Source organism: Podarcis bocagei (genome assembly GCF_964188305.1).
Source record: "Podarcis bocagei genome assembly, chromosome: 3".
Classification (NCBI taxonomy): Eukaryota; Metazoa; Chordata; class Lepidosauria; order Squamata; family Lacertidae; genus Podarcis; species Podarcis bocagei.
Window position 1 is genome coordinate 31948878 of NC_138127.1, and position 23159 is coordinate 31972036.

Genomic DNA, 23159 nt, shown 5'->3' on the forward strand with positions numbered 1-23159 from the left:
GTACAGTAAATACTTTTTTAAACCCTATTCAGAAGGACCCACCCATGAGTTGAATCAACATGCAGACGAACTAACCACTCATCTGCAATGAAAGTACTGCCTGTCTATTGCATTGAATTACCGTAATCTGAGCTCCTGTAGTTATGAAATGGTGAGCAATATTAGAAAAATCAGGATTCTCACAACCATTACTTTCCAGTAATTAAGTGATTGTGTTAAATAGGACCTCAGTACTTTAGAGAGAGAAAAAACCAATTTCATTAAGACTCGAAATTTACTTAGTGCAAATTTTGTAAAGCGACACAACATGTCACAATGAGGCAGCCCTGGTATTGCATCTGAAAACATTAAATCTGGTCCCAAGCCATGCACATCAAAGTGAAAGAGCTTGTATGCAAAGCCCATTTTCCCCACCAAAGTAAGTTGGAAAACATACCCCTTTTCATAATGGCAGAGATTTCAGCATAGCAACACAAATGCTCCATCAAGTCTATACCAATTTCCATATGTTGTCAGCGCACACCATGCAGGTCAGATGTGTGTTACAGTGCAGAGGGGTCAGGTCAGATGCGCATTACAGATGCTGCAAATTGGCATTGACCCACTGTAGACTGCTACAGCAGACATGCCCTGCTCATTAATCTTCATCCACCTCTCTGGCATACTTGGACTGAATGCAGCCAGCAGAATTTAGATTGATCCTCAAGCTGATCCAGCACTTGAGCATAAAGAATGCTAGTCTGAACAGATCTACTTAGGATCAGTTGAGTGCTGGTATGAGTTTCCAGTTTTCCACTTCTGTGTTTTAGATCAACTGTGATTCCAGATTTCAGATGCATGTTATCCAAAACAACCATTACTTATGATAACTGACACAACCCCTCACAGTCTCTACATTTCAACTCTTAATGAAATGATTTAAAGGAACAGAATTAAAGGGTGCTTCTTGCCCTCTCCAATATGAAGATTAATAAAAGCATCCTATCATCTACGGATATGTGACAGAAATTACTTTATAGCTCCTGCACAATCACTTAAAGCCATTCAGTGTGTTAATGTTTCACCTCTCTCCAACTCATTCTTCAGAGGTAAAGGAGTCCCATTTAACATAATCACTTAATAACTGCAAAGTGATGGGTATCAGAACCCTAATTCTTCTAATATTTGCCCAAACCAGCTCTTTTGTAATAACAATAACACCATGATAGCAAACTGTAAATCTGTGTAATTATACTTTAATTGTATTGTGAGGCATGCATTAATCACAAAGTTTAAGTGCCAAGGATGGAATTATAATAATTCTGTAAAACAAATTTAAGCTAGCTAAGTAGGTCAAAACCACTAGCATGCAACAGGAGACCTCTGGGAATTTATCAGTTAATGGCTATTTATGTGCAAATGAGTGCCCTACAACCCTCCAAAATCCTGTGTAGCCGAAGGGTATTTCTGTTAACCAGGAGCATGCTAACTGCTGAGGCATAAATTAAACCATTTATTGGAATTATTTTAATTCCTACCACCCCCCTCACTAGCTGCACAATTTACAGTGTTAATTTACATGAAGATAGAGCTACTAAGGACTTTTTCAGAAATGTTCCTGTTTAGAAAATAACTTCCACTGAAACAGCATTGTGCTCTCAGTTTCCCAGCCTTCTAAAGGGTGTCTGAAGTCATTAAAAATTCCAGAGGTTCAGCACCACTCTGCAATACAGCAAAACCCTTTTGTAATGAACTCTAATGAAGTGAAATTCAGTCTTGTGTCCCTTCCACCCGTTTCAAACTTAAAAGGCAACAATGAAGCTCAAGAGGGTTTCTATCAACTACCGTTTTTCTGTCATAACGTTCATAATGCAGACATATCAAAGGTTTTCACTGTTAAAGACTGAATGTAAATGTCAGGGTGGTGGTGAAGTTTGTTTTAAACAAGGCACCAAATTTAAGAAACTTTATTCCTTTTGTGCAGTTTCAGTTTAAGAACAAAAGCAACAACATGCTTGAAAATAATATTTAAAAGTAGTCCACCCTTTGCTCATCTATCACCCAATCTCAGTCAGCAGAGCACTTTTTCCCTAGAGACCCCCACAGGAAAAGGATGGGAGCAATTTTTGCCTTCCACAGATCTTTTCCCATAGACCTGATTGTGGCTAAGTGATCTTTAATAACATTGCAGATTGCTTTTGAGGGGAGGAAGGGAAGCGAGGCAAGCTCATGGGCCTGCTATATTAGAATTACCCTGTTCTCTTTCCTACTAAGAGACAGGGAGAAGTGTTCCCTGTAAAGCGGAGCGAAATTTTATAAAAATGTTATTGGTACCAGTCCTGAACCATAATGTCACCCTGGGGAAACCTTGGAGCATTCCTAGCTATTTTTTCCAGCCTTTGAGAAAAGGTGTGTGCATTTCAGAAAAGCCAACTTTTTAGAAATGTTCTCTCCACTTTTCTCTATTTCAATTCCTCCTATTTTTTTATTTATACATTTTCCAAATTATGAATGTACACTGTAAATTTTCCATAATAAATCACTTCTCTCAGGACTTCCCAGTCCATTTGCCCAATGGCATTCTAATCAAACCTTATTTTGCTGCATATCCTTTTCTTCCATCCTATTTTGTCCTATAAATATCCCTTATTGTTGGTAACTGCTGCTCAAAATGTTGTTCCTACTTGTAAGTTAAATATTATATCTCTTTAAATATTCTCCCAAGTATTTCTACTCATCCTTTACCTGAGTTTCATCTTGTTTTTTTTATTTTCACTGTCATGTATGCTGGCTCTGGGTATTCTATCAATTCATTTTGCCATTGTTCTTTGGTTGGGATTTCACTTTCCTTCCATTTTTTTGGCATATATTATTCTGGCTGCAAGCGGTTGCATATAAGAAGAAACAGAGTGCCTTTTTAGGGATATTGTCATATGTTATGCCTAGTAGGAAGGTCTTGGGTCTCTGGGGAAACGTAAATTTAAAAATCTCTTTTAGTTCAACATAGATCATTTCCCAATAATCCTTGGCTTAATAATAATAATAATTTATTCTTTATACCCCGCCCATCTGGCTGGGCCTCCCCGGCCACTCTGGGCGGCTTCCATAAAAACCAAAAATACAATAAAATATCACCCGTTAAAAACTTCCCTGAACAGGGCTGCCTTAAGATGTCACCTGAATGTCAGGTAGTTGTTTATCGCTTTGACATCTGCTGGAAGGGCGTTCCACAGGGCGGGCGCCACTACCGAGAAGGCCCTCTGCCTGGTTCCCTGTAGCTTTGCTTCTCGCAATGAGGGAACCGCCAGAAGGCCCTCGGCGCTGGACCTCAGCGTCCGGGCAGAATGATGGGGGTGGAGATGCTCCTTCAGGTATACTGGACCGAGGCCGTTTAGGGCTTTAAAGGTCAGCACCAACACTTTGAATTGTGCTCGGAAACGTACTGGGAGCCAATGCAGGTCTTTCAAGACCGGTGTTATATGGTCTCAGCGGCCGCTCCCAGTCACCAGTCTAGCTGCCGCATTCTGGATTAGTTGTAGTTTCCGAGTCACCTTCAAAGGTAGACCCACGTAGAGCGCATTGCAGTAGTCCAAGCGGGAGATAACCAGAGCATGCACCACTCTGGCGAGACAGTCCGCAGGCAGATAGGGTCTCAGCCTACGTACCAGATGGAGCTGGTAAACAGCTGCCCTGGACACAGATTTGACCTGTGCCTCCATGGACAGCTGTGAGTCCAAAATGACTCCCAGGCTGCACACCTGGTCCTTCAGGGGCACAGTTACCCCACTCATGACCAGGGAATCCTCCACACCTGCCCGCCTCCTGTCCCCCAAAAACAGTACTTCTGTCTTGTCAGGATTCAACCTCAATCTGTTAGCCGCCATCCATCCTCCAACCGCCTCCAGACACTCACACAGGACCTTCACCGCCTTCACTGGTTCTGATTTAAAAGAGAGGTAGAGCTGGGTATCATCCGCATACTGATGAACACCCAGCCCAAACCTCCTGATGATCTCTCCCAGCGGCCGCATGTAGATGTTGAAAAGCATGGGGGAGAGGACAGAACCCTGAGGCACCCCACAAGTGAGAGCCCAGGGGTCTGAACACTCATCCCCCAACACCACTTTCTGAACACGGCACAGGAGGAAGGAGCGGAACCACTGTATAACAGTGCCCCCAGCTCCCAGCCCCTCAAGACGGTCCAGAAGGATGCTATGGCCGATGGTATCGAACGCCGCTGAGAGATCCAGCAGAACTAGGAAACAGCTCTCACCTTTGTCCCTAGCCCGCCGGAGATCATCAACCAGTGCGACCAAGGCAGTTTCAGTCCCATGATGAGGCCTGAATCCCGACTGGAAGGGATCCAAATGGTCCGCTTCTTCCAGGCGTGCCTGGAGTTGTTCGGCAACCGCTCGCTCAATCACCTTGCCCAGGAATGGAAGATTTGAGACTGGGCGATAGTTGGCCATCGTGGCCGCATCTAAAGAAGCGGTTTTTTAAGAAGCGGTTTAATAACCGCCTCTTTCAGCGGGTCTGGGAAGGCTCCCTCATGGAGGGAAGCATTCACCACCCCACGAAGCCCATCGCCCAGTCCTTCCTGGCTAGCTTTTATAAGCCAGGATGGGCAAGGATCCAGGAGACAGGTGGTTGGTTTCACTCGTCCAAGCAGCCTGTCCACATCCACAAGCTTGTTTACACTTCCACCATATGTGCATTAGGGTTCCCTCAACCTCTTGACACTTCCAGCACAGTTTGGATTTTTAAAAAAGACATTTTTACCAACTTACTGGGTGTCAAGTACCACCTGTACATTATCATTTATAGGTTTTCTTTAATAATATAGCAGGCTGAAAAATTCATCCCCCCCATAATTTCTTCCACTGATAATTCTATATTATGGCCAAGATCTATTGCCCAGTAGGTCATTATTGCTTTTACCGTTTAGTCTTTGGTCTCCCACTCTAATAGTTTTTAATATATTTTAGATATTAATTTTCCGCTATTTCCTAAAACAATTCTTTCAAATTCTGAGCCTCCTTCCACTAATCCTTTTTCTTTTAAAAATATTTCATTCAATTGAATATATTGGAGCCATTAAACTATTGATAATCCATTCTTATATCTCCTTTCTTTTAGTCTTACTCTTCCTTCTTTAAATTCTATAAAGGCCTTATATGTACCCCACTTATTTTCCAACCCCCCCCCCACTCATACCACCTCAGTAGGTGATATCCAATGTGGGGTTTTCCTTTCCAAAAGGCCTTTATATCTCAACCAGACAATGTACAAGCTTCTTATCACATGATTTGGGAAACCTCTGTGTGCTTTGAGTTTGTCATAGTAAAGGTAGGAGTGCCACCCAAACATAGATCGAATCCCTCTAGGTCTAAAATATTAGTGTTTCTTTAACTCCACCCATTCTTTCATCCAACACAAACACACTGCCTTGTAGTAGAGCTTAAGGTCTGGGAGGGCAATGTCCCCTCTATTCTTTGCGTCTATGAGGATTTTATATTTAACTCGCAGTTTTCCCCCTTGTCATATAAAGTTTGTTACATCTTTCTTCCATTGCTTAAAGCAATTGGAACTATTTATCAATGGCAATGTTTGGAATAAAAAAACCATCTTGAGTAAGATACTCATTTTGACTGCAGAAATTGTTCCTAAAAAGGAGAGATTCATTCTACTCCAATTTTCTAGGTCCTTTTCAATATCATTCCAAATTTTTGAGTAATTGTCTTGGAAAAGGTTCATTTTTTTGGCTGAGTCATATCCCCAAATATATAATCTCCCCCCTCCCTATTTTAATTCATGATCTGGCTTCCAGTCTTTCTTTAACATGTGGTTCTAAATTTTTAACTATCATCTTAGTCTTTTCCTTATTTATATAAAATCCAGCTAGGTTGCCAAATTTTGTTGTAGTTTCCAATGCCTTTGGGAAACTTTTCAACGGGTGCTCCAACATCATCACTGCATCATCGACGAAGGTTTTTAGCTTATGGGCTCACTGTCCACTCGGATTCCACTTATATCGTTGTCCTCTTGTATTTTTCTGGCTAAGACTTCCAATATTAAAATGAAGAGCAATGGCAACAAGGGACGGCCTTCTTTAGTTCCTTTCTTGATGCTTCATTTATCTGCTGTGCTGCCATTGATTATTATATTGGTCCATTTTCAGTATATATTGCTTTTATCGCATTGGTAAATTCTGTTCCAAACTTCATAGTCTCTATTGTCTTTCTCATAAAAGTCCATGAGACATTGTCTAAGAATACCACTGTCGCTTCTTGTATTTCAGTTCCTTCTAACTTCCATCCAATCTTTTTGTGTGTGTGTGTGTCTATGTGTTGTATTCCATATGTACACACATATACACAACTCAGATAATACATCATTCATCTGATGAAGTGCACTCTGACCCATGAACTGAAAAATTTAAATGAGCACAGAGTTTTCTCAAATAACCCAACTGGCATCAGAACAGAATAAAAGGAGGGTGCAGATCTGATCACAGATCTGTCAACAAGCGGAGGTGCTAAGATCAATGCCCAAAGTACACTAAACATAACCAGACAAACACAGCAGTGTTCAAAGCATTCTTCAAATTGCTGAAATCCAAGGTCAGTACTCTCAATGTTATTTAATAGAATTATAGAATCATAGACTTAGAAGGGATCCCTAAGAATCATCTAGTCCAATCCCCTGCAATGCAGGAATCACAGCTAAAGCACCCATGACAGATGGCCACCCAACCTCTGTTTAAAAACCTCCAGTGGAGGAAAGAGCAAGCTTTCATTCAAGTTTATCCTCTGGAATCACAGTTCTAAAACCAGCACAAACCGTTCCCAAAGAGACAGAATAAATAAAAGAATGTGCTTATCTTTTGAATAAAAAATGAAGGCAGAATATCTTAGCATAGCCCTCATTATCAAAGCCTCCTTTCCCAAGTATTTTATAAAGGACTATTACACCCTAGAAATGCACGGCATTATTTCTCCCATTTTTGTTTGTACTGGAGAAAAGACACACACACATTTCTTCTCATTCCAGTTTCTGGAACACTAAAAAAATAATAATTAAAAGTGTATCATCACCATAGATTTGTCAATGCCATTGCCACTTCTAGCATTAAGGCTGCCAGTAGGAGGCAGCATCAAGTCTGACAGCAGCCACCGGGTGCAGGCAGCGCAGGCTGGTTGGGAACTTGCTTCATTCTTCTGTCATTATATAAGCAAGATGACACTGTTCTCTAATCCAGCCAAAGCTGATAAGTACCATCAACCTGTCACTTCCTACATTTCAAATTCTAACACTGCAGCATCAAAGAGTTTTTTACATTTCGATTTCTTTTGCTGGCAGCAGTCAGTAGCCTCTCGTTCTCCCACGGTGTTCTAATGCAGCATTTGCACACCGGGGTTACTCCCAGCCTGAATAGCAGGTCATCCCCTACTCACTGAGCTCATCTGTGGCCCATGTGCTAGGCAATTTAGATCCAATCAGCCCTTATTTAGCTCAAGAGTAATGAGCAGCATAGTGACACAGACTTAAGCCTGACCCTCAGGACACTGCTCATCAAGCAGTAAAACTGTGACAAAATCATTCATCTTCCACCCGCTGGCAAGAAATAATACTCGCACTCACTGTATTACTTTTCAAGATAGGAAGGAGGGGGGGAAGTCCTGAATTTTCATGATGTGAGACATTAATTTGCAGAAAGCTGAATTCCCTTAAACCCCCCTGTTGCTATGAGCTCACCAGGGGGAAATAGGCCTTAGGAGACTGAAATGGAATAAAGAAAATTGCTTCAGCTTTCTTTTCATTTTAAATAAGCCTTAAATCTGGCAAGTTATCCTAAAGACAAAGATATCTATCTGTCTATCTATCTATATGGTCTTCCAAGCTAAAGAAGCAGCAATCCAAATCAAGGTATTTCAATGCTAATTAGATTTTATTTTATTTTAACTATCACTGCATCCCTTCCCCCCTCTTTGTTCAATAAGAGGGAGGGGAGAAATCCCGCAAATCTGTATAAATAGCTATTTTCCCCACCACCACCTGCAAAGAAAAGAAATATGAAGAGGAAAGTTCATTGAAGGGAAAAAAAACCTGTAGTTTCAAAAGTGGAGTGCTTCAACCAGAAAATATATGTACATTGATGTTCTTCAGGGATCACATATTTTTCTAAACAACTATGAGCCATGAGCAGCAGGTGCTCGTATACACTGAAATGGTTTTGTACTTTTCTCTCCCCCCCCCCAAAGCATATTTGGTGGATTTAGTCTTTCACAACAGTAAATCATGTATAGCTGACAGGTAGGTTACAGAACAAGCGTCAGAGCAGGTTTGCTAGATAAAATGGTTACAGCAGAGAAGAAAAGAAGCAACTTTTGACATGGTAGTAGCCTAGGCAGAGCAATGCATTTTCACAGCTACCCTCTTTGAGATCAGCATTTTCTTATCTTTCAGCGAGCTGCACTGGGCAATGCAGCCTTAAGAGAGCAAGGGGCCCCTCCAGCTGTTTTAGGCTATCTTGAACATAACCGCAATAAGAGATGATTCTCTTCATCTCTATGATGCAACTTAGCCAGGGAATGTGAGACAGAAGAGTTTTGGGATTCCAGCTCATTGTTTAATCATACCACTCCTGGGAGGGCGTTTGTGTGCTTGGGTGTGTGTGTGTGTGTGTGTGTGTGTGTGTGTGTGTGTTTTGGGGGTAAATGCTGTAAAATGTTATGAATAATAGAGTTAAAATAAAGGAGCATCCAAAATAAAGCTTTTATTTAAATCAAAATAAAGTTGTTCATTAATTTTTTTGGCTAAGCAAGGAAATAAAAACTGCAAATGTATATAATTATTTCTCCCAAAGAAGAGGACAGAAAACACGTGTTTTGTTTTTGGGGGGTGTATACGGGCACAAACATAATATAGCTTCTAAAGTAGAGTGTGAAAGCTAAATACGGTGAACCTCTGTGGAATGCCTTTTTAGAAAGGTGATTCCCTCTAACTTGTATACTGCTATTTTATTTCTGTGTTAAGACTCTATTTTCCGCCCCTTATAAGACACCCCCATGTATAAAACGCCCCCTATTTTGGGGGACTCCGATTTAAGAAAATGGGGAAAGATCTATCCGTGTATAAGACGCCCCTAAATTTTGGACATTATTTTTTGGGGGGGAAACCTAGTCTTAACACATGGAAAAATACAGTATTTGCTTATAAACACTGGGTGAAACACAACAGTGTCTATCTGCTGGTGAAACAAATGCTGTTTGTGGAAGAGATTCATCCTCCTACCCACTCAATAAATAAATAAATAAATAAATATGTTTCAGAGAGTTGGGAGACCTTTCAGAAAAGGGGGGAATACCGGGGGAGTGCTCAGTGCTCACATGACAGCTATCGTTACCATTTCTGTGATGTCAATGTCAACTTCTACTGTGTGGCAAGAAGAGCCTCTCATATCCATGTAAAGAAGACCAGAACAGCCACTGTATCTAAGGTCCATGGCATAAATATCTTCCTAAATCAGAGGCAACGACCTGTGACTGAACAAATAGCACTCTAAGCATCTTTATAGAGATGGAGAAAACGAGAAAACAAACCTTTTTTTTTTGAAGGAAGACTTAGCTTATGGCAAAGATCAACTCAATTCTAAGACCTATTACGTTTCCCCCCTGACAATAGTATTCAGGAAGATGAATATATTGGAAAAATATATTGTTCAAGGGCTAATATTGAAACCCCAGAGTAAAAAACACTTCTCTGCATTCTCTTTATCAGCTTATCTGTTCAATGATATAAAAAGAGAAGAAGAAGAAAGTATCCTGATGGGCTCGGAGGGCTTCCCACAGGGCATTTCTGATGACAAAGTGTAACACAACCCCCTCCCCCTAACCCCCCCCAAAAAAAACCCCACCAAGTATATATTTCCATAGTAAAGATACAAAGTAGAAATTCCACACTCAGTCTGAAGAACTACAGGGTGCACTACAACAATAATGAATATACACTCTTATTTGTTGATTTAGCAACAGTCTAGCTATCGAAGAATGTATATTAGAGAGACAACCATTTTTGCTGGAATGGTGCTCTGGCTAAGGGGGGAAATGTTGTCAGATAAACCTTAAATACTGTTGTTGTTGTTTTTTCAGTCTGCAATATATTTAAATTACAACAGCTCACAACTCTATTGACCCTATGACACAAAAGCTAACCAAAGGAGAAGTTTAGCACCTCTGACCACTACATTTTCCTACAGCTCAGTTTTATCCAAAGGCTCAGTGAGTGTCATTATAAACTACAAGTTTACAAGCTCCACAAAAATATAAAAATTAATCTGCAGACCTGCACGAAAGCGCAATGATGTCCAGAGTGTTGATAGACACTGTTCCTTCTATTATCAAGGGTTTGTTCCCTACAAACCTAAAGGTATCTTAAGCTTCACATTTCCAAAATATATCCACATAAACTTTACATAATGTTCAAAGTCTTCGCTATATACCTTTTATAATTTTAATCCTCAGTCAAGCTTTTTGCAATGTTTTCTATACATGCCTCCTGCCCTCCTAAATTGCAAATTCAATATGCTTCAGGCTTTAACAGCTACAACAGCCACTAGTTAAATCCATTTCCTTTCACAGTGCCCTTTTTAATATTGCTAGATTTCTCTTAGTGTAGCCACGGAGACATATGTATAAAGAATACACATGTTCTGTGGAAGCAAATGATATATTATATTATTATTATTATTATTATTATTATTATTATTATTATTATTATTATTATTATTATTATATTTCTATACAGTTTGCAATATAAAATTACAAAATTACAAAAATACACACCATAGCAATGAACAAAAACAACACCGTCCATCCATTAAAAGGCCATAGATTAATTAGCCAAAGGCCTGGGATAATGTTTTTGCCTGGTACCTAAAGATATGTAATGCAGGTGCCAGGGGAGCCTCCCTGTGCACAGCAATCCACAAATGGGGAGCCATTGTAGAAAAGGCCCAATTGCTTTCATGAGCATAAATCATTGCATGAATGAGCTAAGCCAACAGGTGCAAGGTCAGTCAAATCCATTGCTATGGTAACAGCCCAGTGCTGTCTCTATAAGTGAGAGGTTTTCAACCTTTTTGAGTCCACAGCTCCCTTAACCAACTACGTTCTTTGTGGGGCCCAAGAGCTAGTTATGTCACCCCTTGCCTGAAGAGCTGGCAGCTTTTCACTCTGCTTCGAACACCCTCCTTTGTGGAGTGTTTCCTCAGCATCCTCTCCTCTCCCCAGAAGTCCTCCAGGCAGCTGCTCCTGCCGTACCTGGTCTTTGAGCTCCCCCCCTCCCCTGCCCCAAAGAGAGGTGCCTCCCAGAGGCACCATTCACCTGTGGAGCTTATAGCTTATACTGCGATAAACAGCTGTGCAAGCCTTGGGGAGGCAGAGACACGAGAGGGCATCAGAGGAGGGAAGGAAGGAAAGAGAGACAGAGGCCAGCAACCCATCCATCATTCAAGGCACCCCAGGGTGCCATGGAACACTGGTTGAAAACCACTGCTATAAGGGATTAAGGCATGCCAGTTTGGTGTGTCAGGGTCAATCTTGAGAAGTAAGTCTGACTGTGTTACGTTTTGACTTGCTGGAGCAACAGAGATACTTGGTACTTAAATATATCTATATCTGTATCTGTATCTGAAAAGCCTACAAACTGTCCATAGATATCAATGTCTGCAACTGTATTACTGAAGCCTTATCTTCTGCAGCAGTAAACTAGTTTAGACCTTTTAAGCTGCTTCTGTGTGGAGACTGGAACTGGGGGCAACTTCTGCTGCATGGGTATCTCACATGTGATTCCCAACATTCAGGGTTTCAAGCATCAGTCTTTCCCAGCCCTACCTAGAGATTTCAGGGAATTACTCTAGGACCTCCCTGCATGCAATTCATTTGTTCTATCGTTGATTTATGCCTGTTTCCTACTTCTCTCACACCATATTCAGAGTTCACAAGCTGTGAAAATTCCCCTTACAACAATAATTTTAAAGTCATTTGCTGGTACCCATTTTAGATTTACAGTGTTTCAAATATCCCATCCAAATAACTGTACCTTGCAGAAGAGCTCTCTCTGTGCCAGTATTACCCTAAACCATGGGTAGGCAAACTAAGGCCCGGAGGCCAGATCCGGCCCAATCGCCTTCTAAATCCGGCCCACGGACGGTCTGGGAATAAGCGTGTTTTTACATGAGTAGAATGTGTCCTTTTATTTAAAATGCATCTCTGGGTTATTTGTGGGGCATAGGAATTCGTTCATTTATTTTTACAAAATATAGTCCGGCCCCCCACAAGGTCTGAGGGACAGTGGACCGGCCCCCTGCTGAAAAAGTTTGCTGACCCCTGCCCTAAACTCTGGTAGCTGAGGCACTCTTAGCTCTGAATTAATAGTGACTACTACTATGCTCTAAAATCCACTAGAAGTTTTTGTTTGTTTGTTTTGTGTACAATAGAATCAGGTTGTTGGAAATCATACCCCTTGAATTCCTGTGTAAATCACTATTGTGGGAGTGCTTCCTTCACAGGTAAGGTAATCCTGTGGCTTTTGTTTTGTTACTTGGAGCGTAATTAAACCATCCAGTTTTACCCATGAGATGAAGACTGAAATCAAGACAGATCAAGGAACCCTCATTTATTTCTCGGAGCATGCTAGAAATGATCTTGCAGCACAGAATTTGAAAATTACTGCTCTAGATACTAGATGCAAGTACAGAATGGGAAACTGTTTCAGAGAGAAACGAACAGAATATTCTAGAAAGCATCCAGTTCTTCTCTCTCCCCCCTCCTCTTTTCAACATGAAGGCTATATTCAAGCAAAGTGAGAGCTTTTTAATGTTTGCTTAAGAAAAAAGAAATAGGGAAAAAGCGAACACTCTTACAAGACCTCACGAATCACGTTTTAGCCCAAGAGCAAATTTTCATAGCTGTGTTATAAATCCTTGAAAATAAAAGGAGTTATAATGGAAAGGATGACAGTCCCTTAACACAGCAGCATGAATGGCTATAATTAAAGTACAGCTGTTGGCTATGCCTCACTCCGCAAAATGGGGGAGAAAATGCCATTTCTACTATCACCTCAAATAAAAGGAAGAAGGGAGACTTGAAATGTGATTCCAGAAACTCTATGTGATGTGTTAAAGGGGATTGCTACAACTATTTGACATTCTAAGCTTTAAATACCAAGGCATTTAGTTAACACAGCCAAGTCAGTATTTTCATAATGCTACTTAATCAGCAATAAAGGAATGCTCCTGTGAGCCATCATCTTGGGTTAGCAGAAAAGTGGCATATGAAGTTATTATTAACTAACTGCCTACAGGGAGCCGCTTCTCTCTTTAATCAGTGATCTCACTTCCTACTTACCTGCACATTCTGACAGTCCTAGAACTATTACACCCAGTACAGTTGGCAGAAATATTACATTTGTGCAAGGGCTGATATCTTATTCCCACCTGGATCTTAAAACAGGAAGGATTGCTACAGCGAGACATTTGCTCCTTTGCCAAATCAGAGAGGCAGCCAAGAATGCATGTTATTAATCTGGCCAAGGGTATTGCTCTATAACCCTATTCTTGGCAGACCCACAAAGAATAAGCTACAGATTCTCCACACTGGGCTACAATATTGCTATGTGCATTTTGCTTTTATACAATTGGGAAATAAATATTATTATATGGTTTGTATATGTACACACGCACACGCAAACACATTCTGCCTTTCTCTCAAGGTGGAACCCAAGGCGGTTTATAAAATGAATAAATAACAGACAGATACAACTAAAAAACCCCACACCAATCAGTTATAGATATTTTAAAAAATTGAAACCATATTAAAAATAGCACCGAAGCAAAACAACCTAAAATCATTTTAAAAAACCCAACATACATGCATACATTAGCACAAGCGCAGCCAATAATATAACAGGTTTATGGATTTGCCTCATATCTTTTGTCAAAATACTGCATATTGTATTCATTTACTAGGGTCAGTAAACAGTTATACCATCATGTTCATTTTCAAGTTGCAAGAAGTATTAATTTTATTTAAAAATATTAAGCACTTCATGATTAGGGAAGGGTAACATGCTGAAAAGCAGAGAAATAAAAATAGAGATATGAATTTGAAGCCCATTAGAATAAACCCTCTGGCTACCAACTACCAGCACAAACATAAAGGGTGGTATCTAACTAAGTAACACCCATACTTGCTTTCAGTCATCTATGCAAAGTATGACTATAGTTGGCTATCACCCAAACCTGACTTAGTTTCTGGTGAAACTCCAGGGAGGAGAAATCTTTCACAAGCCACCCAAATGCTTATTGATATGCTACTGATGGCCAAGCACAGCACATGAAAGGAAGGTTTGGTTGACCTTAAGTACAATCTAATTTTATCTACTCATCTCATCCACAAATGAACCACAGAAATCTTAAGGACCCCTTCACAAAATCACCAAGTGGCACTGGAGATGCTTTCCTGTAGCACTGTTCCTCATGACTGGGAAAGGGGGCAGGTGAGAAAGAGAAGATTCCTGCCATGTCAGCACATGTATATTGGGACTGCATACCACCTGTCCTGAAGCAGCTGCAGTGGCTACCAGCTTACTACTAACATGGCGAGATTCAAGGCACATCTCCTTCTCCCATACTGACCTTACTACAAGTGAGACCCTATTAGTTCTTCCAAATGGACATGGCATCTGTATCCAGAGAAAGGACCTCCTTTGCCATTGCACCATGTTTGTGAAAGTTCCTCTCTTCTGAGATTCAGTTGGTGTCATCACTGGTGAGCTTTTGCCACCAGCTGAAATGTATTTGCTTACTCAGGCATTCAGTAATTATCCTGATTTGTTGTATGTCGTTCTGGTTTGTTCATTTCCTGTTCTGTTTTTTGTTTATATTGCTGTGTTGCTGACACACTATATCTTTGCCTTGTTTTATTGCGCTCTACCCCCAGGCTCTTGTGAGCTGGGAAGGTTAGAAATGCTTTTAAATAATATAAATTATTCTGTCCCCCCTACCTTACTGTTGCTCCCTATCTTCCAGCATTTGCTACTTGAGGTCTCACTTTGCCTAACATTAGGGCTGGTCCTGTTGACAGCAATCAGCTAGGAAGGAGCTTTCCAATCAGGTAGTGAAGAAGCATGCAGTTGGAATCAGAACTTCACAGCTATCATTAATTCATACAACATTTAAGACTTTTTCAAATTAAGAATTTCATGTTATTTGAATGTCAAAAATACATCTCTGTTGGACTATGCAGGCCATTCAAGACCAAAGGACCTTTTCCAAGGTAGCATGTGCAATGCTTTTGTACAGTTCCAGAGTGTGTCTTCTGCATCTGGATAGTCTGCACTTTTTAAAAACCAAGTTAAACCAATTTACAAAGACCCTCCTAATAAATCACCTACCCTTTGTCAAACACTTTATCTTTGTTCAAAGACAGCCAGGAAAAAAAAATAATCAGTTGTCCTTGGATTTACAAGCTAGTGACAGCAGAAGTCAAACTATCCAGACAGTAACAAAGTACTTAAGGTAAACATGCAGGTCAGTTTCTTCCCACTGTTCATAATGCATATTTTCTAGCGCTCCTCCCCCACAAATCCTCAGATTTCTACAGTGACCAATCAATAACTGCCTCATTAGGGCTTGTGTCAGGACGGCAAGGGAAGATGTCTTCTGACCTCCCCAAGGCAGCTTTCCCCCCTTCAAATTGAAGAGCTGCCTCCAATGTGAATTAGTGGACAGAAATATGTTTATTGCGGAAAGGACAGTTTGGAGGTTGTAAACTGTATCAATAAATCAAGGCAAAACTGATTAGTGATGAGACACTATCCTTCCAATTTTTACTAGTCACCATGCCATTCTCCTGTTTTATGTCGTTTTTATCTAAGCAGGAACTTTGGGGCTACGTGAAATATTGCAAAAGCTCTACAAACAGGTATGTGTAATATATAAAAAGTGTGTGTGTGTGTGTGTGTGTGTGTGTGTGTGTGTGTGCGCACGCGCGCGCCAGATCTACAACAGAAATGATGAATATACAATTGCGTATAAGTTCAGAAGCAAATGAGAATGCCAAAATCTTACATTTCAATAAGCCAGGAATATCCAATGTGTTGCCCTCCAGTTGTTGGTGGAATCAAATTCCCACCAGTCCCAGTCAGCATAGCCAATGGCTAGGGATGCTAGGAGCGGCATTCCAGCAACATCTGGAGGGCAACACATTTATTAGCTCAGCATTAAAGCAGTGTGTTCCTTCCCACCCTTGCCTCTGTAAGCACGCAATTGTCAAACCTCTTCTATTATTTTCAAGCTGCACCGGGATCCATGGAATCCCACGAGCCAAGCAGCTTGCCCAGCTTGCAGAAGGCAGGAGAGCAATTTGACCTGCTTCCTGCACAAGACAGTGGAGGCAATAGTTATTGCTACTGCTCAAAAGAGACAGAAGAGCTGCTTCACCAATCCAGTCGGCTAGCATGCCAGTGAAGCAGAGCGCTCTGCCCCACTTCACCATTCCAGTCAGCTTCCATATTGATCACAAAGGAAGTGAAGCCACTTCTTCCATGGCCAGTATGCAAGCCTATAGGATAGCAAAGCAGAGCTTTGTCCCTGCTTTGCAACCCCGATGAAATACAAGGCTGCTGTACTCGTTCGTACATATCGTTCATTTACTGACTTGCCATACAAGTGAGATTCAAATCCATTAAAAAGCAATACGATGCTGTCTGTCAACAGTGACTGTCAAGGGTAAGCAATATGGTTTTCTCCAGTTATTGCTGGACCAAAGTTCCTATCATCCCTGACTACTGACCATACTATGTGGGGCAGAACAGCTACCGCTGACGCAAGTCATCACTTAATACTGCCATCAAGAAGTGATCAACATGTGTTCATCAGCCCTTAACATCTCTTGCATTCTTCCATTTAAATTCTCAAAACACACCAAGGTGAATGCAATACTCTCATTCCATATGGTGGCCAGATACTTGAAACACTATTGTTGTGCAGTCCAAGTCAGGCCTCAAACAGGAGACTTATCACACTGGTAGACTGTTTTCAGTTTTGTGGCTTTCACCTTTTAGAGTTTGAGTTAGCCTCTATGTTTCTTTGGATGAATATGGTAAGTTTGTACCAAAATGGATCCAACATCTTCATCACGCTAATTCATAATTTAAAGAATCCATGCCTTCTGCTTACATGCCTTAGCCCTCTGATTAATTTAAGTTATAATGAATTTATCATTTCTGTTCTTTGCCACCCAAAACTTTTATGCTGCAAAGTGGGATAAAATTATTTAAAATGAATCAATTATAAATTACACGTATTACACTGTAGGTGTATGAAAGTCAATGTGCGAGAAATCTGATAAAAGAAGTTTGAAGCAGAAAAAAACCTTCAGAAGATATGAATTAAAAAAAAAACCTCTTACCTCAGTCTGAACAGAACATCTTGCAAGAAACTAAACACTCTTGCAAGTTCAGCTCCTCGGCAACCAGGCAGCAACATACTAAACCCATCATTCAGCAGCTTTTCTTCGGAAAGGTGCAAGTGGCAGCTGGTCTCAAAAACTTCTTGGACACCATCAACGTAAGTGGAAAGCAGCACCCAGAGGTTTTGTTTCTGCAAGGGGTCATTTCTGGCAACTAAGAATTCCTTTGCCTTTTTGTGGAAGTCATTCGAGACTTCCTCAGCTAGCACACTGATATCCATGTTCCTTTCAACATACGTTAAGATGAAGGCAAAGTAGCCCTTCCAGATCAAAGCTCTCAGAGAAAGGCTCGTAGAAACTGGACTAAGGAAATGCAGAAGTTCCATCACGCGGCTGGCAACGTCCTCTGTCTCTGCTATAGCTGCCAACACGAGGAAAAGATGGAAAAAGTTCTGCAGGCCCACCTCCGTCAGTTCTCGCATTCTTTTCTGGTGGAATTTGGAATAAATCCTGCAAAAGAAGCACAAAGACACTTTCCTTAAAACCTTTTTTTTGTATTTTGCCTTTCCTTCAATAAGCTCCATTAACCTGCCTTCCAAAGAACTGCCGTAATGGTAAATGACCTTGCTGAATTTCTTTCTGCTCAAGGTGAGTTGTGGGCCTATCCTTAACCACCAGTTGTCTGGAACCAGAGTACTCCAGATGAAAAAACTGGGAAGTCGACTGTGCTAACATGAACTGCAAACACCTCAAGAAGAATGGATTCAACAATATTTTCTGCCAGCTGTTCTAGCCATCTCTCATCTTCACAGAGACTACTGGTATTCAGCGGACAAATGCAGTGGTACCTCAGGTTACAAACACCTCGGGTTACAAACACTTTGGGTTACAGACTCCGCTAATCCAGAAGTAGTACCTCGGGTTAATAACTTTACCTCAGGATGAGAACAGAAATCTCACACCAGCAGCACAGCGGCAGCAGGAGGCTCCATTAGCTAAAGTGGTTCCTCAAGTTAAGAACTGTTTCAGGTTAAGAACAGACCTCCGGAACAAATTCAGTACGTAACCAGAGGTACCACTGTAGCTCAAAGACCAGAATAGGGCAGCTAGGTCTCAATACGACAGTGCAGAAGAGCTTCCCACTGTAAATAATGATTGTACATGTTGTAAATGCACCACCACTAGATATGTAGCTGAATTAGTTCTAAATGGGTCTACTCTGTATTACTTAAGACACTCTTATGCACCAGATGTTGTGGGGCTCTCTTCAGCCCAAATCAGAACATCCATTGGTAAAGAATGACAGGAGTTGCTGTCAAAAACACCTGAAGGCTCATTTAGATTTGACAGTATAGGAGGTTTTTGTCCAGGCATACTGAAAGAGTGAGAAGAACTCTACTGCAGGGGTGGAGCGCAGGATCCAGCTAGTGACTGACGGCTCTTGCTGTGATGGCTATGCTCCTCCTCCACTCAGGTGGAGTGCCTCTGAAGATCAGTTACTGAGAATCAAAAGGGAGGAGAGTGTTATTGCACTCAGGTCCTGCTTGGAGGCTTCCCATAGGCATCTGGTTGGCCACTGTGAGAGGAGGAGGATGGACTAGATGGGCCATTGGTCCAATCCAGCAGGGCTCATCTGAAGTCATTTCCTCACCCATCATCCTTTTATCCAAAAAATGTCCAGATGTAATAAAAAAACGACAATACATTTATAAGCTTCATGTAAGTTTTAATTGGCTTTAGTCTAATTTATTTTGGTTTTAGGGACGCGGGTGGCGCGGTGGGTTAAACCACAGAGCCTGGGACTTGCCGATCAAAAGGTCGGTGGTACGAATCCCCACGACGGGGTGAGCTCCTGTTGCTCCGTCCCTGCTCCTGCCAACCTAGCAGTTCAAAAGCATGTCAAAGTGCAAGTAGATAAATAGGTACCCCTCCAGTGGGAAGGTAAACGGTGTTTTCATGCACTGCTCTGGTTCACCAGAAGCGGCTTAGTCATGCTGGCCACATGACCTGGAAGCTGTATGCCAGCTCCCTCGGCCAATAAAGCGAGATGAGCACCGCAACCCCAGATTCGGTCACGATTGGACCCTTTACCTTTACCTGTTTTGGTTTTAAATTTCTGTATATTTTCGATTATTGTTGTATTTTTTAAATGGTAACTTCATTGTTTTTGTAAACAGCTTTAAGGTCCTCCCCCCCCCCCAAATAATCAAATTTTTAAAAATAATTTTTATGAAATAATAATTAAAAAAACGAATAGGGGAATATTTCAGAATTCATGAATACTGACACTACAGACGTACACCTTCTTAGATAAAACAAATTTAGTCAATCACTGAAAGTATCAACATGTGGAAAACTGCAAAAGCCACTGTACCTTCCTTTGATCTGCTTCCAGGGATGAGTGCCATTGGTCTTCACTGCCTTCTTCATTACTTGTACCAAAATGTGAAGAAAAAATTGGTAACTATTGCTGGTGGTATACATGTCAGGAGTATGCATGTCGCCACAACATCTCTTCACCGACTCATACATAGACATGGGTGTTTTACTAATATTTGCAAGACCTTTGAGACCAAACCAAGGAATAGTAAAGTGACTGTTCTGAAAGAAAGAAAGAAAATACAGTATATTGAAGCTACAGCTGAGCTATGCCCTTCCTTGGCACAAGGCTTTATTGCTACCTCTACACGAGACTGCTCCATTCCAGGCTCTTCTATAACCATGTGGGAATGGCAGCTGAAACTAAAAGGTCCAGTGACTGCAGACACAAAGGAGACACACTACAGAATGAAAAGGGGCTAAGGGAAGGCAATGCTTCCCAGCCTGCAAGAACACTTAAAAGGGAAAGAATTGCTTGGTTGTATCTATTTGGTTAGAAGATCACAACTGATGGGATCCCATTTCCCCCTTCCTTCCTGGAGGAATTCTGCAAACAACTGTGGAAGCAGAGGCAAAGGGGAAGAACAATCTAGACTCATGTCAGAGAATGATTGCCAGATAGGAGGGTGTTGCTCTCTTTCCTCTTCTGTATCTTTCCCCCTCCCTTTAAGAAAAATGTAGATATTGGGAAGCTACTCAGACCCTTTTGAAAGAAGTGGGATGGAAACTGTAAATGAATGAAACTGTAGAGGGATTTTTTTTGGCAGGGGGAATGAGGCCATAAGCATTTCCACTGCTAAGCAGACTTGACTAGATAACAACTTTCTCAAGGTGACGGGTGCCCACTTACAGCTTTCTTGGACGTTATTTACTAACCAGATTCTTGCTATAATGTTCCCAGAGTATGGTGATGGCTGAGAGGTTCATATCCCAGATACGACTTAATGTCAAACAGCACTGAAGATGCGTTCGTAACTGTTCCTCTAATATTCCAGTCTAGCAAACAAAGACATTCAAATGCAGTTTTGTTTTATTTAGCAAGCTTCTTCTTCTTTTAATAGTAAAAACAACCTTGGTCACAATCAAATATAAAGCCCTCGGATTCTGAGAATATCCCCCTCCCCTCCCCAAATGTTATTTCTAGTTTAGAAGCAAGCCAATCCATTAATATGAGCAGTGATCTAGAAAATAAAATCTGACAAGTACCAGCATTGTCATCTACTGAAACTCTACCTACATTTTTATGCATTAGAATCATATAGCTATAAAGCCAGGGGCAATGAAAGATAATTTGGAGCGTAATTCCCAGATAAGGAGGCCACCTCTAGGTAAATTCCAAACAGAAGTTTATATACTGAATTGTGTCAAGACCACTTTCTAATGGCTAAGACCCACTGGACACAATAGAAAAACGCTTGTTCTAAGAACATTCTGGCCTATGAATAGCAGACTGATCCTGGCCCATTCAGCTTGCAAAGATTCTGTCGAGATAATATTGGTAATTAGCACTTTGTGACATGTGGCGTTTATGCATATGCCCATGTGGGCCAGGAATGTAACATCTTGAAGCCTGGAGAATTAAATCTAATTTTCTATAAACTATATTGGAATGGGCCAATCTGCATTCATTTCTGAGGTCAAGACTGCATGGTGCTACCGCAGAATTATCCTTGTTTCACCCCTCAACTGTGTTCAGATTACAGCCACTTTCTAAGACAAACAAGCGAGAACTGACTCAGATCAGTGTAGTCCCACCCATTATCCACTTGCATATTTCTCCCCGGATTCCATTCCTTGATGTGACATTATAATGAAGAGGAACCATGGGAGCCCCCTTTTATATAGCCCTATGGTGTGAACGAACTCAATATACCTAGGCCTAATTGATTGAAAAATACAAATCATGCATTCTAAATCATTAAGCAACGATGTTATCTTTTTAGAAAAAAATCCTTGCCCAAAGACTGTACAGTCACACCTCTGCTTACGTATCCCTCTGGATAAGTAAACTTTGGGTTGTGAATGCGGCAAACCCGGAAGTGTATACTTCTGGGTTTCGCCGCGCGCGCATGCGCAGAAGCACTCAATCGTACCGCGTGAATGCGCAGAAGGGTGCCTCCAGTCACAAAGTTTTCAGGATGCGGCCAGGCCTCCGGAATGGATCCCATTCGTAACTGGAGGTACCACAGTAATAATTTCAGTTACTCAGAATTTCAGTTACTATGACCTACAGTGGCTTTTTGAGATGGGTCAGCACCCTACTGAGCCCCACACATTTTCCTTTTGGAAGGGAATGGTGGATAGGTTTTGCTCACATCTACATCTGACTGGTCAGTAGTCTGCAAGGAATCCACATACTAAAGTCACAATATCTAGTGACAAAAGGTAGATGAGGAAACTCTCTTCTCTGATGCTCAGCTTGCTTCACTGCATGCTATATGACATTTATTACATTTGTATCCTACCTTTCTCATGGTGCTCATGGTCATGTATATTCCCCTATTTTATTCTCACAACAAGCCTATGAGGTTGGTTAGGCTGGGAGTCTGTGACTGGCCCAAGGTCACCCAATGGGCTTTGTGGCTAAGCAGGATTTGAACCCTGAGCTCCAGGTACTAGGTCCAACACTCTAACCACTATTCCATGCTGCTCTTACATGATTTGTAATTAGCCCCCTCAATAAGTCTAGCTCAATCAAAGTTTAATTTCATGGAGCATATATTCAGATTTCTGTAGCAGATCTGCATCATCTTGGACTGGGCTGAAGTGTTCCCTAAACATTTATAGTACCTGCATCTAAGTTAGCCGCTTGGCTAAAAAAATATGATAGAAAGGACTTGCAGCCTGGAAGGAATGTCAGCTAGATCTACCCAAAATGCAACTTATGTGCTTCAAAATCATAGAAAACTACATGTTACTGTGGAAGCAAATGTGATTTAAAGATTTCGTGTGCTATCCATCTACACCACCATTTGGTAACTGTATGCCTTTTCCAAACCATACCTGCAACACACACAAAAAGCAGATTGCAGGGAGCTATAATTAGCTATGGCTTCCTTACAACTCCTGAATCGAGGAAAGGTGTGCACTTTATGGGATAGTAGGTACATGCTAAGTTTTTAAAATATTAATTTTGGACTTCCTTTTAGTTTTTAGTTTTCACAGGACATATTGGTAAACATTATTAATTATTCCAAGATAAAACAAGAACAAATAGTTTTGGATAACCTGCAGCTCTTCTTTCTTATCCATCACATGATAAATCATTTGATTGCATAGCTAAGCCAGAAGTGGAAAACAGCTTTCTCAAAAACAGTCTTGTAAAGG

At 41.1% G+C, this 23159-nt stretch overlaps 1 protein-coding gene across 2 annotated transcripts in view; it reads right to left on the reverse strand.

Annotated features, from left to right (window-relative positions):
- MMS22L (MMS22 like, DNA repair protein) overlaps positions 1–23159 on the reverse strand; it is a 77326-nt gene that overhangs the window by 32391 nt on the left and 21776 nt on the right. For both annotated transcript variants that reach the window (XM_081186540.1, XM_081186541.1), the window contains exons 12-14: positions 20709–20828; positions 19828–20054; positions 17454–17963 (exon numbers count right to left, since the gene is read on the reverse strand). In XM_081186540.1, coding sequence (XP_081042666.1) covers positions 17454–17963; positions 19828–20054; positions 20709–20828 — 857 coding nt within the window. The remainder of the gene's footprint in view (positions 1–17453; positions 17964–19827; positions 20055–20708; positions 20829–23159) is intronic.